This window comes from Hyperolius riggenbachi, chromosome 12 (assembly GCF_040937935.1).
Source record: "Hyperolius riggenbachi isolate aHypRig1 chromosome 12, aHypRig1.pri, whole genome shotgun sequence".
Taxonomy (NCBI): domain Eukaryota; kingdom Metazoa; phylum Chordata; class Amphibia; order Anura; family Hyperoliidae; genus Hyperolius; species Hyperolius riggenbachi.
The window spans coordinates 202,901,630-202,918,386 of NC_090657.1; the positions used below are offsets into that span (position 1 = coordinate 202,901,630).

At 46.0% G+C, this 16,757-nt stretch overlaps 1 protein-coding gene across 1 annotated transcript; it reads left to right on the top strand.

The window, feature by feature from the left end:
- Window positions 1-2,047: 2,047 nt before the first annotated feature.
- On the top strand, window positions 2,048-8,803 carry LOC137541103 (E3 ubiquitin/ISG15 ligase TRIM25-like). The gene is made up of 2 exons (XM_068262246.1): window positions 2,048-5,998; window positions 6,628-8,803. Exon 1 carries the CDS (start codon window positions 2,140-2,142, stop codon window positions 3,676-3,678), a length of 1,539 nt encoding a protein of 512 aa, XP_068118347.1. The 5' UTR covers window positions 2,048-2,139; the 3' UTR covers window positions 3,679-5,998; window positions 6,628-8,803.
- The last annotated feature ends 7,954 nt before the right edge of the window (window positions 8,804-16,757 follow it).

Here is a 16,757-nt window from a genome sequence, read left to right on the forward strand (position 1 = left end):
CCCAAACACATACGATGAAATAAATAAATCTGCAGAAACTGCGTGATGCCATTATCAGGGCTGTGGAATCGGTACAAATATCATCCTACGCAGACTCCGTTTATAAACCACCGACTCCAGGTACCCAAAATTGCTCCAACTCCGTGAAAGGACAGGTGCAAGGTGAAAACAAAAACAAGATCTACTTACCTGAGGCTTCATCCATCCCCTGGCAGCCTATGGCCTCGATTCACTAAAGGGTGATAAGTGTTAGGACGCCAGTGAAAAGGCACTTTGGACGCGTAAACGGCCGCTTCACGTGCTAATATGCGCGCAAGCGTTCGAGTGCGCAAAGTTTAGCGGTGCGCCTGAAACGTTGCACCCGTGTGCTCGAAAGGTCGCACCGTTCGCGTGCAAAATAGCTGGAAAGCTATTTTGCACGCAAACGGTGTGACCTTTCACGCGCATCGATGCAACGTTTTGGGCGCACCGGATAGCGCACGATCAGTAACAGCTTTGCCTGTGCAAACTACTTAGCACCCTAGTTTGCACGCCCAAAGCCTTAAGACGTGCTAACTGAGTTAGCACCGGTTAGTGGATCGAGGCCCATGTGTCCTTCGCCACAGCTCCAGTGTCCCGGGATCGCCTCTGTTGCAGACGCTGACCTCGCCAGGTTGGCACGTTCTGCGGCTGCGCTGCTTGTGATCGCCTGCGCAGAACGCTCCGGCCCACGTGAGCGTGGCCACGCACAGGCGCAGAAGATGTCGACTTGGCGAGGTCAGCATCTGCAAAGGAGGGGATCCCGGGACACTGGAGCTGAGGCGAGGGACAGATAGGCTGCCGGGGACTGGAAGAAGCTCCAGGTAAATAGATCTTGTTTGTTTGTTTTCACCTCGTCCCTGTCCTTTAAGCCTAGAACACACTCAGTTACTGACCAATGTTACCACCTCTATGTAGTATAAGGTTTGACAGACATTGAAAACTATGTGTATGTAAGCTCTCATACTACATAGAGATGGTCGATTTGGATAGCATTTGGCCAATCATAATTGAAACTGTGTACAAGGCTTTAATCTAATAAAAGAGGGACAAAGTCCTGAAAGAGGGACAAATGAGGAGGAAAGAGGGACAGAGCGACAGGGCTCCCAAAGAGGGACAGTTGGGAGCTATGCTCACCAGGTCTGGAGAACGGTCCCGGCCAATGGAGCACAACAGCATGCTCGCGGAAGATGCAAATCTGGTGAGACCGGCATCTGCAACAGAGGGGACTCCAGGACACCAGAGCTTCAGCGAGGGACATATCAGCTGCCAAGTGCTGGAGGAAGCCCCAGGTAATTATTATTTTTATTTTTTTTTCACTCAGACCTGTCACCACTTAACGACCGCCTAACGCCGATAGGCGGCGGCAGGTCGTAAGTGGTTTCCCATGGAAACTTTCCATGTCAGTTCACGGCGGGGGGCTCCGTGAACAGCCTGCGAGCCTCCGATCGCGTCTCGCAGGCTAAATGTAAACACGCGGGGAAGAAATCCCTGCTGTTTACATCACACGGCGCTGCTGCGCAGCAGCGCCGTAAAGCAGATTGGCGATCCCCGGCCTCTGATTGGCCGGGGATCGCCGGCGCCTGATAGGCTGAAGCCTATCAGAGGCAGCGCAGGACGGATTGCCGTCCTGTGCCGCCCATAGGAAGGAGGGGAGGGAGGGAAAGGGAGAGAGGCTGGGAATCGCTGCGGAGGGGGGTATTTGAGAAGCCCCCCCCCCCCGCTAACCACAAATAGCCGGTGGCGATCAGACCCCCCCCCCGCAGGACATCCCCCTAGTAGGGAAAAAAGGGGGGGAAGTCTGGTCACCCTGACTGCCACACGATCTGTGCTGTGGGCTGGAGAGCCCACGCAGCACAGATGTGAGGAAACAAGCCCGGACCTTAAGTAGTTAAGGATTACAATTCCTCACAGCTTTTCTAGTTTTTACATCAGCTTACAGTCATGTGGGTCGGTTCAGCTGTAGCAGGAAGTCATGTGGTTTTCAGCTGCAGCAGGAAGTGTATACCAGCAGGGAATAGCCAGTTTAGCCACACCCTTTACCAGAGGGCTCAGATCACCATGCTGGCTGCACAGCACCAGTAAAACTTTCAGTTTCCTTTCTCCCTCCTGCTATCAGCCATGGCTTCTGCAGATCTCAGAGATGAGCTGAACTGCTCCATCTGTCTGACCTTCTACACAGATCCTGTAATCCTTAGATGTGGTCACAACTACTGCCGGGGCTGTATTGATTGTGTGCTGGATTCACAGGAGGTGACTGGAGGGTATTCTTGCCCTGTGTGCAGAGAGGAGTTCCAGCAGAGGCCTGTACTTTATAGAAATATAGCTCTACGTAACATAGCGGAGAGCTTCCACTATCATCCAGATCAGGAGGACACCGGAGTCTTCTGTACTTACTGTGTTGACTATCCTGTTCCTGCTATAAAATCCTGCCTGCACTGTGAGAGTTCTCTGTGCAGTAGACACCTGAGTGCTCACAGCAAGTCACCAGAGCATGTCTTATCTGACCCCACAGCAATGCCAGGAAGCAGAAAGTGCTCCATCCATAAGAGGGTCCTGGAGTTTTACTGCACCCAGGAAAATGTGAGTACCTGTTTGTACTGTATTGCTGTTGGAGAACACAAAGGACACAAGGTGGAGTCACTGGAGGAGGCCTCTGAGAACAAGAAGAAGAAGCTGAGAAATGATCAGGAGAAACTCATCCTAGAGAAAGAGGAAGCTGAGAAAGAAGTCCAGAGACTGGAGGAACGCAGGAGAGAAGCACAAGAGAAAGCAGCCGGAGTAACCGAGAGAGTCACTGCCCTGTTCAGAGACATCCAGAGACTGCTGCAGGAACAAGAGAAGAGAGTGCTGAGTGACGTCTCCAGGTGGGAAGAGCAGGTTTCACATTCAGTCACTGAATTGATTCAGCAGCTGGAAATAAAGAAGGATGAGCTGTGCACAAAGATACGTCACATGGAGGAGCTGTGCAGCATGACCGACCCACTGACTGTCTTACAGGATCCGCACAGAGGGGACGTCTGTGACACCAAGGGGGGAGGGGATGGGGACATGAAGATTCAGCATGGAGAAGATCTAGATGAAGGTCAGCTCTCAGACACGTTACACAAATTATCTGACATGATACAAAGCTTGCAGATCTGCATAATTCAACCATCAGGTGTTTTACTTGATGAGAAAACAGCCGCTAATAATGTATGGATATCAGAAGATCTGCAAACAGCATCTTACACTGGAGGAAATGTCAATCGTCCAGTAATTCCAAAAAGATTTGAGAATTGTCAGGTAATGAGCAGCACCAGTATGTCTTCAGGGCGACATTCCTGGAAGGTGGACACAAGTAAATCCGTTGGTTGCAGAGTAGGAATGTGTTACTCCAGTGTGGAGCGGAACAGCTATATTGGGTTTAATAATAAATCCTGGTGTTTGGAAAGGAGCAATAGTAATTACAGTATGATGCATGAAGGTAAAAAGATCCCACTCTCTCACCAGCTTTCAAGCCATAAATTCAGGATATCTCTGGACTATGAATCTGGCCAGCTGTCCTTTTTTGAACTGTGTGCCCCCAACAGACACCTTCACACTTTGACTGGTACCTTCACTGAGCCCCTCCATGCTGCCATCTGTGTTTGGAATGGATCAGTGACTATTATATATTAGGAATGCATACATTATGCTATGTGCTTCATCATCTATGGTGAGAGTGGGCACGTGAATACTGGGAACTGAACAGATGTGACTTATGTACCTGGGGTATACAATAATAGTATAAGTTCCAGCTGTAAGGGGGATATTTGGGTTACATCTGACAAGCTTTATAGGAGGTATAATATGTAATCTGTCTATAGGAGAGATGTGTTGTTGTTTAATAGGTGGTGGGATGTTACAGTCAACTTTTATAGGGATGATGTTTGTCTTGATGAAATGTTTGGCTTCTATAGTGAGTGACTTTCAGGAACAAGTTATAGGCAGTACAGAGGAGTGATGGGCAGCGATCTGGCCTTGCAGCGCAGGAGTCCCAGGTGTGAATATCTATATGCCATAACACTATCTGCATGGAGTTTGCAAGTTCTCCCCAAGTTAATGTAGGGCTTCTTCCAGCCAGTGTACTTTCTCTTCCACTTCCAACAACTTACTTGTAGAATAGTTTATTCCCTCAAAACCAGGCATTACACTATATAAGGAACATTAGATTGTGACTATGGTAGGGATTGGATTGTGAACTCCTCTGAGCACAGTCAGTGACATGACTATGTACTCTGTAAACTACTGCAGAAGTTATTTGCTCTTTAGCAATGCATACTACTAACAATAGGGATGGCCAATTAGACGCTACTAATTCTAAATCAATGCCTTTTTTTTTTTACAAAGGATCTGTGTCGAAAAAAATGCCCCTGGGGGGGGGGGGGGGTACTCACCCCAGGAAGGGGAAGCCTCTGGATCCTATGGAGGCATCCTTCGACCTCCTCCCTCCAACGGCGACAGCGATACAGCTCCCCGAAAGGCGGGGATGTAAATATTTGCCTTCCCAGCTCGGAAATAGGTGGAAATAGCTGATCCCAGATAGGTAGCTCTACTGCGCAGACGCAAGTCTCCTGCACAGTACAGCGGACCCGACTGAGATCGGCTATTTCCAACTGGAGAGCCCCCGCTGGAACAGGGAAAGGTAAATAATGCACAGCCTGACAAATTGACGGCTGTGCATTCAGTGGGCTGCAGCAAGACTGCCCAGGGACGGAGGAGGACGGGGGAAGCCTCAATAGGATCCAGAGGCTTCCCCTCCCGAGGTAACTACCACCCAGGGTCAATTTTTTTATTGCAGAGTCTCTTTAATGTCATGCAAATTTGTGCAGCCTGGAAATTGCACTTGATTGGTCTATATTTAAGCTGCAAACATTTTTTGCATGAAAATTAAAATTATTATTTAGTATTTATATAGCCCGAAAACCCACGCAGACAAGGGGAGAACATACAAACTCCTTGCAGATGTTGACCTGGCTGGGATTTGAACCTGGGACCCAGCGTTGCAAGGCAAGAGCGCTGCCCACTACGCCACCAATGCATAACCTTTGCATCTGAGATTATTAGCATCTCACTGACCATCCCTAATAACAATAAATATTTATTATAATTATAATAGAGGTGGTGCAGAACATGTGACTCAGAGATCAGCCCTTACAGCCCGGGAACCAGCATGTTCAGAAGTGGATCAGCAAATGCAGCCAACATATTGTCTAACAATAGGGATACTTTAAGGGAGCTGAAGGTGAGAGAAAGATAGAAGCTGCCATTTTATCACCCGTCTAAAATATGCCAGTTGCCCAACTTTCATGCAGATCCTTTATCATCAGTACTGTGAGTCACACCTGGAACAAGCATGCAGCTAGAGGGGCACTGAATGGTCATGTTGGATCAGCAATGTTTATAGTATTAGAGGCTGAGGATCAGAAAAACAGCCAAGTAGTAGGTATTTTTACATGAGGTCCCCAATGACTCCTTCCATAGTCCTGTCTCTACTACGGTAGTTTCCCTGAATGAGATGCTGAAAGCAGATTTCTAATCGGCTCACAGACTGCATACTCAAAAAGTTGCTTCTCCCATACGTAAAGTGTACCGTAAATAAAGTATCACAGCCCAATTATACTTACCTGGGGCTTCCTCCAGCCCCATGAGAGCCATAGGCTCCTTCGTTGTCCTGCCCCGGGATCACTTCCGATATCTGGCAATGACGGGAAGTCGTGCGGTTCTGAGCCTACATGGTCCGGCCGCACTCCCGTGGTCAGGAGCACTCTGCACAGGTGCAAAACGAGGCCAGCCATGGGAGTGTGACAGGAGGCATGTACAGAACACTGCGTCTGTGCCAGATACCGGAGGCAATCCTAGGAGAACAGAGCAGGGGTACGATGAGGGAGCTGACGGCCCTCATGGTGCTGGAGGAAACCCAGGTAAGTATAAATAGGCCACTAATACTTCCTATCAGGTTCCTGACCGTAGAAAGTGAAGTCCGCACGATGTCGGTAGAATCAATATGGCTTTATTCAATCCTTACACATAACAAGCTAAAAGCCAGCACCACATGCTGACATGTTTCGGGCGTTACACGCCCTTAATCATAGCATAGGCGCACATGAGAAAGGGTGACTCCTATATAGAGTAAGGTTACACCCGATACCACATGTTCAATAGACCCCACCCACAAAGAAAGGTGCATATGAAACAGTGGGGGGAGAAAAGGACACACAGAAATTCCCCAATTGTGGGGAATTTCTGTGTGTCCTTTTCTCCCCCCACTGTTTCATATGCACCTTTCTTTGTGGGTGGGGTCTATTGAACATGTGGTATCGGGTGTAACCTTACTCTATATAGGAGTCACCCTTTCTCATGTGCGCCTATGCTATGATTAAGGGCGTGTAACGCCCGAAACATGTCAGCATGTGGTGCTGGCTTTTAGCTTGTTATGTGTAAGGATTGAATAAAGCCATATTGATTCTACCGACATCGTGCGGACTTCACTTTCTACGGTCTTGGATCTGAGGTCTTGGCAGCCTGCTTTCCTGCACTGTCGGTGAACGGAGGTGTGAGCGGAGTTCCACATTTACAGTCTATCAGGTTCCTGTTAAAGAAGAATGCCAGAGAGTTGCAGTGGAAGGGATACTGCATAGGAACAACATGTATAATACAGTATATACCATGAAAAATGTTTTTGTATGTTAGAAGTTATCAATTCTAAAAGTTTTAGTATCCTTCAGACTTCTACCCAACTGTACAACCCATTCCACCAAGAGATTCTGAGCGTGAAGTAGAGAAACGTATTGCTTAAAGTAAACCTGAAGGGATACTTATCTATGGCGAGGGAAGGATTTGGATCCTATGGAGTCTTCCCGATCCTCTCCCCATCCCACTGTTCCAGCACCAGGCCCTGGTGAAGTTCTTCGACCAGCTTGGTGAAATATGTCTTTGGCTCTCCTTGGCCACTTTTTGGAAGTACCTGTATACCTGAATACTTCCAATGATGAGTGGATCCGTACTGCACACGCACGAGTTCAGGTTCCTGCATGCGCACTACAGAGACTCCTGTCTATAGAACTACTCTGAGATGTGAGTATTTCTGAAGTCTGCAGAGGAGTTCTGAAGGTGCATAACATCATCAGGGGGGACAGTGGGGGAATGAGGGGACAGACAGAGGACCAGAAAGGCTCCATGGAAGAGCTTTCCTTCTCCACAGGTACCAGTAAGTATGTGAGTTTTCTCGCTTCAATGTTTTTTGTTTTTTTTTAAATGACAACTTGAGAAGAAAAGTTACAACAATGACAAAAGAATGGGTGGGTTCTAGCTAAGGTCAATTTCTTATATTTGTTAATACAGCTGCAGGTATACAAATATCGACATGAGTGGATAAGGCAATGTACGCTGACATAATATACAGTGCATAAAGCCAATGGAGGCAGAGATGGCAGATTGCAGGAAGCCTGTGCTGGACTATGTCTCCAAAGTATGCTATTAAACATAGTGTTGCTTTTTGAATCCAGGCTTCCTAATCCAGAAACCCAGATAATGCTGTCCTCGGAACTTCAGGACCATTACCTGTGGAGAGAGTCTCGAAGCTGCGTTCCACGTCGTGCTTCCCGTGACCGATGCATCCCCCTTCCAAGCCAGAAGGAAGCCTCAGTTACGTAAATGACGACGTGGAACGCAGCTGCATGGCTCATTCCATTATGTGGGTTTCTGAATTAGGAACCCTGAATTTCAACAGCAACACAAATTAGACATACCAGTACCTCTCTTCTAGGGCCTTACGGCGTCACTTCCTGCAGGAGAATAACTTCATGTAATTTAAAGTGTACCTGAGGCGGATTAAAATAATAATACAAAAATAGCTACTTATCTAATAAGAGGGAAGTCTCTGGAACGTTCAGAAGCTTCCCACATCCTCCTGGAAACCACCATTGCCACGTGTGCACCCCCAGAAGATAGCAAACAAGAGCTTGTCGGATATGTACTCTTGCTCATGCTCCTTGCCATGTATGAGCATGCCCATACTACACCTGCGTGAGGACGGGCGTACCTGTGCAAGCGTCCTTGTGATACTGTACAGGCTTGGTAATACTTGCACAGGGTCAGTATGGCCACACTTATGCACGTAGAGGAGCACAGCCATGATCTTCCAGAGGGTCTCAGTCAGTGGAGGTGGTCTCCAGGAGAACCTCTTCATAGGTAAGTAGCAATTTTTTTTTTTAATTTTACTCTGTTGGGTTCTCTTGAATGAGTCCTTAAGAGAAATCCATGTATTTCCACTGATTTATTTAGTTCTCTGGCGGAGAACACAAATATGGAGTGAGTTAGCAACAAACTGGATTCCTATCTGCTCTAGTGCTTCATAGCAGCCACTGTGACCATTGTTACATATTCACTGAAATTAGGGTGTATAAGCCTTCTGACACACAGCTTCTACATACACCAAGAAATACCCTTTCTGGAGGTCCCCTAACTCCTTTCCAGTTGCCCATCTAATCCCACTGGTGGAGGGTAACCTAAATAGAGAATGTAACTTAAGGATCAGATCCTTTAGAGATGATAGTTTATATACACTTCCTCCACATTGGTCAAGCTCAGTGTCTCAAGTAGAAGTGTAATTTGTTACGAGAGAAGGATTACAGCACAATGGGTTCAGAAATGCTGAAATTCTTGGTCATAAATATTACACTTATGCCAGTTTTGTTTTACTCTCTGTGATGTTATGTATGGGATGATGTCACTCGCCAACAGGATTGGTCATGAAAATAGAGGGGGGGGGGGGGGGGGGGGGTTGGAGAATCTCTGTTACTGTTTCTCTTGTTCTTTCTGAAATGTTCTGTTTACGAAAATGGCAATGAGATTCCCAACATTTTATGATTAAATATTGTTGTATTAATACATCTCCATAAGGAGATGCCATAACTGCAAATATTGAGGTTTCTATAATATATACATTTTAAAAAAATCTTTCCTTTGGATGTGTTTTATGACTTATATGGAAAAATTCAATAAATGCTATTGTTAAAAAAAAAAAAAAAAAAAATACTCTTTCATTTCTGAAACTTTGAATGATGTCACAATCTTGTTGGCAGGGGGTCGTAGCAATAGCAGCTGCTATGGGGCCCTGGAGCAGAGGGGGTCTAGGTGGTACGTAATATATTCACCATTAACTCTCTTGTGTTTTTCCACCCTCTGACTTTGTCTCAGTGCCCATGAGCTATGTGCAGTGCAGATTACATCAGAATGAGTGCCTACATCTGAGGGGCCCATGAAAGTTTTGCCATGGGGCCCTATGATCTCTAGCTACGCCACTGCTTGTTGGGACTGCGACACTTTGGTTCAATTTGCAGCAGTAAAATCAGGTACTCACAGTTTATCAGGGAGGAGTCAAAGTGCAATGGTAGCCAATCAGCAGCAGAGGATTACATGTGTCACCTGTTGCTGCCGCAGTTATGATGGGAGAGGAGTTCTTTTCTTAGGGCCTGTTTCCACTACACGCAGATTGGATGCAGAAAAACTGACTCCAATGAATGCCTATGGGAAAATTTGCATCAGAAAAATCGCATTTAGTGGAAACAGGCCCATAGACATTTATTGGAGTCAGTTTTTCTGCATCCAATCTGCGCGTAGTGGAAACAGGCCCTTAATCAGTTGGTACGCATTTTTTTCCATAGCAGTGCATTGGGAAGATTTCAGTTAAAACGCATTAAGGCTGCTTCCACACAGGGACGTTACAGGCGCTCGTTAGTGCGCCTGTAACGCTCTCCCAACGCACAGCAATGTAACACAAGTGGGCTGTTCACACAGCCCACGTTGCGTTACATGTAACGCTGCACGTTGTCGGGAAAGTGCAGCATGCTATGCCGTTAGAGCGGCTATAGCCGCGTTAGACTGTTTGCACATGCGCAGTGGGGGGTGGAGAGGAGGCGGGGAGAGCCAGCTACAGTAGCCGCGCACATGGCTACTCAATATTCACTGCACTGGTGGCCGCTGATTGGCCGGCGGGACCACGTGATGCGGAGTGTGACGCTCCGCATCACGTGGTCCCGCCGGCCAATCAGCGCCACTCTGGGAGACCTTATAGGGATAGAGCCGCCTAACGCGGCTCACTCTACCGTCCTCTCTTGCAGCACCATACGTTGTGTTAGGTGCACGTTATGCGACCTTAACGTGGCACCTAATGCAACGTCTTGGCCTGCAAGTAGCCTCAGTGTAAAAGAGGCCATAGGAAAACATGGGCATTACTTTGAAAATAAGTTTTCTTTCAGTTATAACTGAGAGAGACTGATTAAGTGTAAAAGGGCCCTAAGGGCCAGTTTCCACTACACGCAGATTAGGTGCAGAATGGATGCAGAAAAACTGACTTCAATGAATGTCTATGGGCCTGTTTCCACTAAACGCAATCCTTCTGATGCAGATATTCCTATAGGCATTCATTGGAGTCATCAGTTTTTCTGCATCCAATCTGCGTGTAGTGGAAACAGGCCCTAACTGAAACGGGGCCTTAGCAGAGACACACTGAGGAGGGGAGCAGAATTGTTCAGGAGATCAGCAGCTAATATACTGGTACCACATGGCAATATAAAAGCTGTCCAGAGCTCACTGATATTCTGTTTAGTGACGATTCATCTAATCACAACATTTCTTGTTGTTCCGTTTTCTCTTTGTTTTTTTCTACAAATACAATTCTTGTACTGGGGCTCCTCCTGATTGCGTTATTATGCGACACGAGTGAAACCGCTAAGCAGTGAAGAGAGAGAGAGAGGATGTCAGCGCTAATTGAGGGGGGGGGGGTGAGCCGCCGTGGAAGAAATGAGACTGTTGCTGCTTCCGCTGTGCATACTCTGCTTAAGGGACCCGGGCACAAGGGGAACAAAATGGGGATGCAAGGATACACAAAGGAGGACACTGGAGGCACAGGGGACAGAGATGGCACAATATTCCGACTTAGAATGGATTCAGGTTAAGAACAAACCTACAGTCCCTATCTCGTTTGTTAACCGGGGACTACCTGCATATGACTTTTCTCGTATGTTGCTGTTACAGTAGTTAGTAGAAATCTGACAGGTTTTTGACTAGTGCATCTCTTCACAGGGGATTCTCAGTTTTTAATGTATTCTTTACAAAGGCACTCCCTGGAAAGGATTTATACAAAATCCAGGTAACCCCCCCTACCTGTTTGCCACACTATTCTGACAGTTGAACTGAGCAACTGCCGTTTCACTAAATGCTTTTGAAAATAAAGTAAACCTTGAGAATTTCCCATGAAGAGATGGACTAGTCCAAAACCTGTCAGATTTCTACTACCTACTATAAGTGACAAAAACATGTGAGAAAAGTACATTTATAGCACATTTTACTCTGGGAGAAATCTACTTTTTTAGTTATGTGTTTTCATTTATTTTACATTTTACAATTTGTCATGATGGTGGTCCTTCAATTTAGAAATGATTTAGTCAGTTTTTGCCAATTGTAACATTTCTCCTCTCCCTGATTAAGGGCCCGTTTCCACTATCGTGAATTCGCATGGACAATACAAGTGGATGGGACTGTTTCCACTTGTCAGGATTTCTGAGCGTTTTTCTTTGCAGAAAAAAATCTGCACGGCAGAACCATCAGAATTCGCATACGGTTTTGGTATGCGAATTTTCATGTGAATTTGCATACGATTTTGCATAGTAACAAAGGAAAAAGCACACAGGCACTGCCATGGTTAAATTCGCATACATAGTCATCGATGTGAAATCGTATGCGAATTTGCATACAACCGCATGGAAAATTTGCTTCCGCATGCAAATTTTTTTCTGCGGCGATTCCCACCGCACAAGTGGAAACGGCAACATCTTTAGAACTGGCAGGTGATGTCTGTGGACAGAGTTCTAAAGCCAGTAGAAAAGATCTCGGGACTCTCAGAATGCTCGGGGGGGGGGGGGGGGGGGGGGGGGGGGATTGAATTTCACATGCTAAACAGCCTAGGCTAAGCCTTAGTGGGAGGGTGGAGCTACATACCAATATACAGCAATAGAAAGCTATAGGAAATGTTTCTGATGCTGCTGAAACCAGGATATTTAACTTAATGTATCCTGAATAGTTTACTTTTTTCTACTATATGTTGTTACAGCGCCTTTAAAGTGAGAAAACAAAACATAACAATGAAATATATGGAAATTCTGAGTTTATTGATCCAGTGTGTCAAAACCAATATATGCTCTACAAACTATATTATCATGAAAATAAAAGGGGACAATAAAAACAGATCATAAAAACACCAAATAACTAAAACCATGTACTCAGGTGACATGTTTGAAATGTGTTTCACCCCTATCTATGGGGAAGCAGACTGCACCTCCTTTATAAAAGGGGATTTCTAATAGTTTTCCAACAATTGTTAAGAATACAAAAATGTGTAGAAAAAAAAAAAGAAAGTACAATGTAGCTATAACTAAAAACAAAACAAAAAAACGCAGGCAACATCACCATCACTCTGAAAGACAATTAATCACCCATTGTGCTTGAGCCTTATATAATCAATGAAAAGGTTCCTCTAAAAACGACTTATCTCTCAGGTGTAGGAAGGCTAGGAAAGGCTGAAGGACTCTGCCTCACACACCAGTGGAAAGATTCCCCTGCAATATCTGTGCTGTTTCCCCTCATTGTGAGATTGGATGTGTTCCTCTGTGGCTGTGGTGATATGTGTCTATTTCATCTTTCACCGTTATGGAAAAAGTATCACTAATGTCTGCTCGTTCAGCTCATCAAACATTAGGGTTGTAGTACAACAAATGGACAGCGCCGTAACCGTAGCTTACTGTCTTTTGTGTAAATGCAGCATTTTAATCCCGTTTTTTGCATACATTTGAAAACTTAATGTGATAATTTAGACATGGCGTTAAACTAACCCCCTCCCCGATAATAAGTTTAATTGCAGTAGCAGAATATTGGTAAATTTACCAATATTCTACAACCTGATTGATATAGTGACAGTTTACCTTTGACCTAACCTCTCCCTACTCAAACACAGAACCCCCCCCCCCATGCAAATAATAATCTCCCCCCACCCAGGCAACTAATAACCCCCCCCCTTCCTCCACCACTAATGACCCCAACGGCCAAAAATGGGCGCCAGCTAAATAGCAGGTGCCGGGCCGTCCGCTATGGGAAGCACTATTTGTAGCCGCAGTTCCCATAGCGGGCAGCCCCAGCGGGAAGTGGGGGACAATTTTTGACCGTGCTATTATTAAAGTGAATCTAAACTGAAGATATGGATTTTTTCTTTTAAAATAATACCAGTTGCCTGACTCTCCTGCTGATCCTGTGTCTCTAATACTTTTAGCCACAGCCCCTCAACAAGCATGCAGATCAGGTGCTCTGATTGAAGTCAGACTGGATTAGCTGCATGCTTGTTCCAGGTGTGTGATTCAGCCACTACTGCAGCCAAAGAGGTCAGCAGGACTGCCAGGCAACTGGTATTGTTTAAAAGGAAACATCCATATCCCTCTCAGTGTAGGTGCACTTTAACTGCTCCTTTTTATTTCCTGTCGTCTGCCTCCAGGATTGCTAACCTCCGTATCTCCCTGCAGGGGGTAAAAACGGAGCACTCCTGAAAACACTGCTGAAAGCTGCAAAATGCTGTAGTGCTCTTAGTAAAAAAATCATAACTGGTGGTCAGTGTGCTTATCACACTCTCACAGCAGCAGCTGCTAAGGATGTGTCTTCTGACAGGTAGCCGTGCACAGTGCCCCGCTCAGAGCTGTGGATCAGGGTGGCTCCACTTCACAACCAGTGTTTCCAACAAGGCTGTGATCTGTACAATGCTGATATACAGCTCTGAGTGGATCACTGTGCATGGCTGTCTGTCAGAGGACTCACATGTCCTTTGCACTGATCAGCACTGCTGCAGGAAGATCATGATATGCATCCTGACCACCATGGATGACTCTTATTAGGAAAAATAAAGCATTAGATGGCTCTAGGTGAGGGAGGGTGGTAGAACTGATGAGGTGGAAGCCACTGGGAGAGTACAGAGCAGAATGATAAACTTACTGTCATGTGTCAAACTTCTCCATAAGCAGAGCAACACAGCAGAAAACTTCTTGTCTCGTCTTCAATACAGCCTGTAAGCACCTGCAGAGTTCTTCAGAAAGCCTCCCGATGTCACGTAACATGAAGTCAGGAGCCCACGGAGGAACGCTGCTGTATGCTTATAGGCTGCAGTGAGGAAGAGACAAGAGGACCCAGCAACGATGCACTGCTCTGCTATTGAAGAGAGGGGAGAAAGAGGCAAGCCCCCTTATCCCCCCCCCCCCCTTTCACCTGTTGCAGAGGTTATGGTTATGCCCCTGCATACAGCATAATACACACAAGCCCTGCAGACCATACGCACCATCTGTAGGCCATCCATATACATCCCAAAATATTGCATCACTAGCTGTATGTTCAAAACATGGATAAAGTGCCCAAGTTGTGCACTCGCCTTGGGAGAGGGAAGCCTCTGGATCACTCAGAAGTGTCGTCTTTTGCTCACATCCTCACCGTTCCAGCGCTAAGACCCCCGCAAACCCGCTGACGGAGCTCGGCTGTACTGCACAGGAGCAGACGGCTCGCGTTTGCGCACTAACAGAGAGATGAGCTCTGCACTACTGCACAGGTGCAAGTTGTCCTGCGCCTGCCTACAGGTGGTAGTGCTGTCTGTTTAGCTTCACACACATATGATGCCGGTACCAGTACATTGTGCTATGGAAGCCCCTGAGGCATCGATTAGCAAAGAGCATCTCTATTATTCTCTCTCTTCATTGGTCATTTTAAATGCCTGTCACACAGGCAAGCCCAGATATTGAACAGCTGCTCAAGCCTCACAGTTCATAGACACACCCCTTCTCTGTTCACTGTACTGGCTGCATGGGATGGTTTACCTCTGGTGATGTGCCACTACAAACCTGCATAAACGGTAGAATAGGAGAAGTTCATTCTACTCAAGTTTTCCTGCAACCCAGCTACAATTCTGATTTTTCCCTTTGAGTACTTTTAGGGCTTGTTTACACTAAAGGTGTTTTTGCCCTTTTTTCAAGCACAGACGATTTTCAAAATCGCCCTAACAACACTTGTGCAATGATTCTCTATGACAGAGTTCACATCTGTGCGGTTTGTTTCTGATCCGCTCAGATAAGCAGTGCATGAGCCACTTTTGAGGCGATTTGGCCTCAATGGAAGGTATAGGAATACGAAAAACGCTCACAAAATCCCTTTGTGAAGCTATTTCGTGAGTGTTAAGAATAAATACATTGTATTTATTCTTTTCTGGCTCAAAGAGTTCACTTCCTGACTGACGTCAGGAAGTGAAAAAACGCGATCGCTCTGCGAAAGCACTTAGAAAAGCGCTTTTACAAAAAAAGCAGCGCACAGGTAATCACTGAGAATCGGAAATAAAAGCCTAAAAAAAATGGCCAACTCGGATGGACACGCGATCGGAACGCAATGTGAACAAGGCCTAAAAGAGGCCTTTTTTGATCATATCCCTGATACCTTGCCTATTCATATACAAACCATCACTAACATCCATAACAGGGACATACACAAAAGCCTTGTTTATCCGCTTGCGTATTAGAGACTGCTGGTACCCCCAAAAAATGGGGCCTACCCACATCTTGCTGCATGTACCCACCGCTCTTCACTGCTCACCTGTCGCTGCGGGCCACTCGCTCTGCTGTTGCAGACAGAAGAGCTCTGTGACCCAAGGAGATTGGCTTACATTGATCGCTAGATCAGGAGCCAATGAAATCGGCTCCTGATCGGCTCACAGAGCTCTGCGAGTGGCCTTCAGTGACGGAAGAGCGGCACGATCGGCGGCAGCGATGGGTTCATGCGGCATGGTTATTGAAATCTACGCCCTGGCAGGAATAAGCAGTCATAAACAGGGAGTAGATTTCAATTACCACGATCCCGAAGCGGTTAAGGTGTACTCCAGAGTCCCTGGCCATCAACAGGCTCCTGGCAGAGTGTACTGTAGACTAAAAAAATAACAACGGACATTCCTTAGTAGAAATAATAATAATTCTCCTATTTTCCTCTCCTAGCAAATTAGAGGTGATCCGACATGTCTGATCACCATTCGATCGTTTAGCCGCTCGATTCACCATTGAAGTTAATTGAAAAAAAGATACGAAAAACAAGCGGAAGATAAGAGAATCGAGCAGGCAAAACGATCGGGCGCAGAATCAAGCGCCAGAATCGACCCGTGTATGCCCAGCATAAGTCTCTCAATGGAGATTAGGGATGGTCAATAAAATGCCAATAGTTCTGTGTTGATGCTGGATTATGTATATTACGTATGCAAATTTGAAAATAAACCAAGCAATTCCCATCAAGGTGGAATATGATTCGTTAGTTTTCAAGTTGCACACATTTGCATACATAAATTGCATAATCCTGCATTAACTGGAAATGATTTGCATATCATGCATAGTAAACCAGGGCTCAATTTCTTTCAATTAGGTTGTCATTTTTTTTTTAGTCCTGTCTTGGGTTACATCAGGGTTCCAATCTCTTCTACTCCTCTTCAGTAAGCCAGTACCTAATCAGTAAGGAGTCCTTGGGCAAGACTCCCTAACACTGCAGGGTGGCTTACTGAGTGTGCCCTTAGTGGCTGCAGCTCCCTAGCCCTTTGAATCCCACAGGAGAAAAGCCTTATACAAATGGAATTATCTCTGTTGTTAGAACATAGCTGG

Coding starts and splice junctions, on each gene's coding strand:
- LOC137541103 (XM_068262246.1), top strand. CDS start 2,140: ATGGCTTCTGCAGATCTCAGAGATGAGCTGAACTGCTCCATCTGTCTG.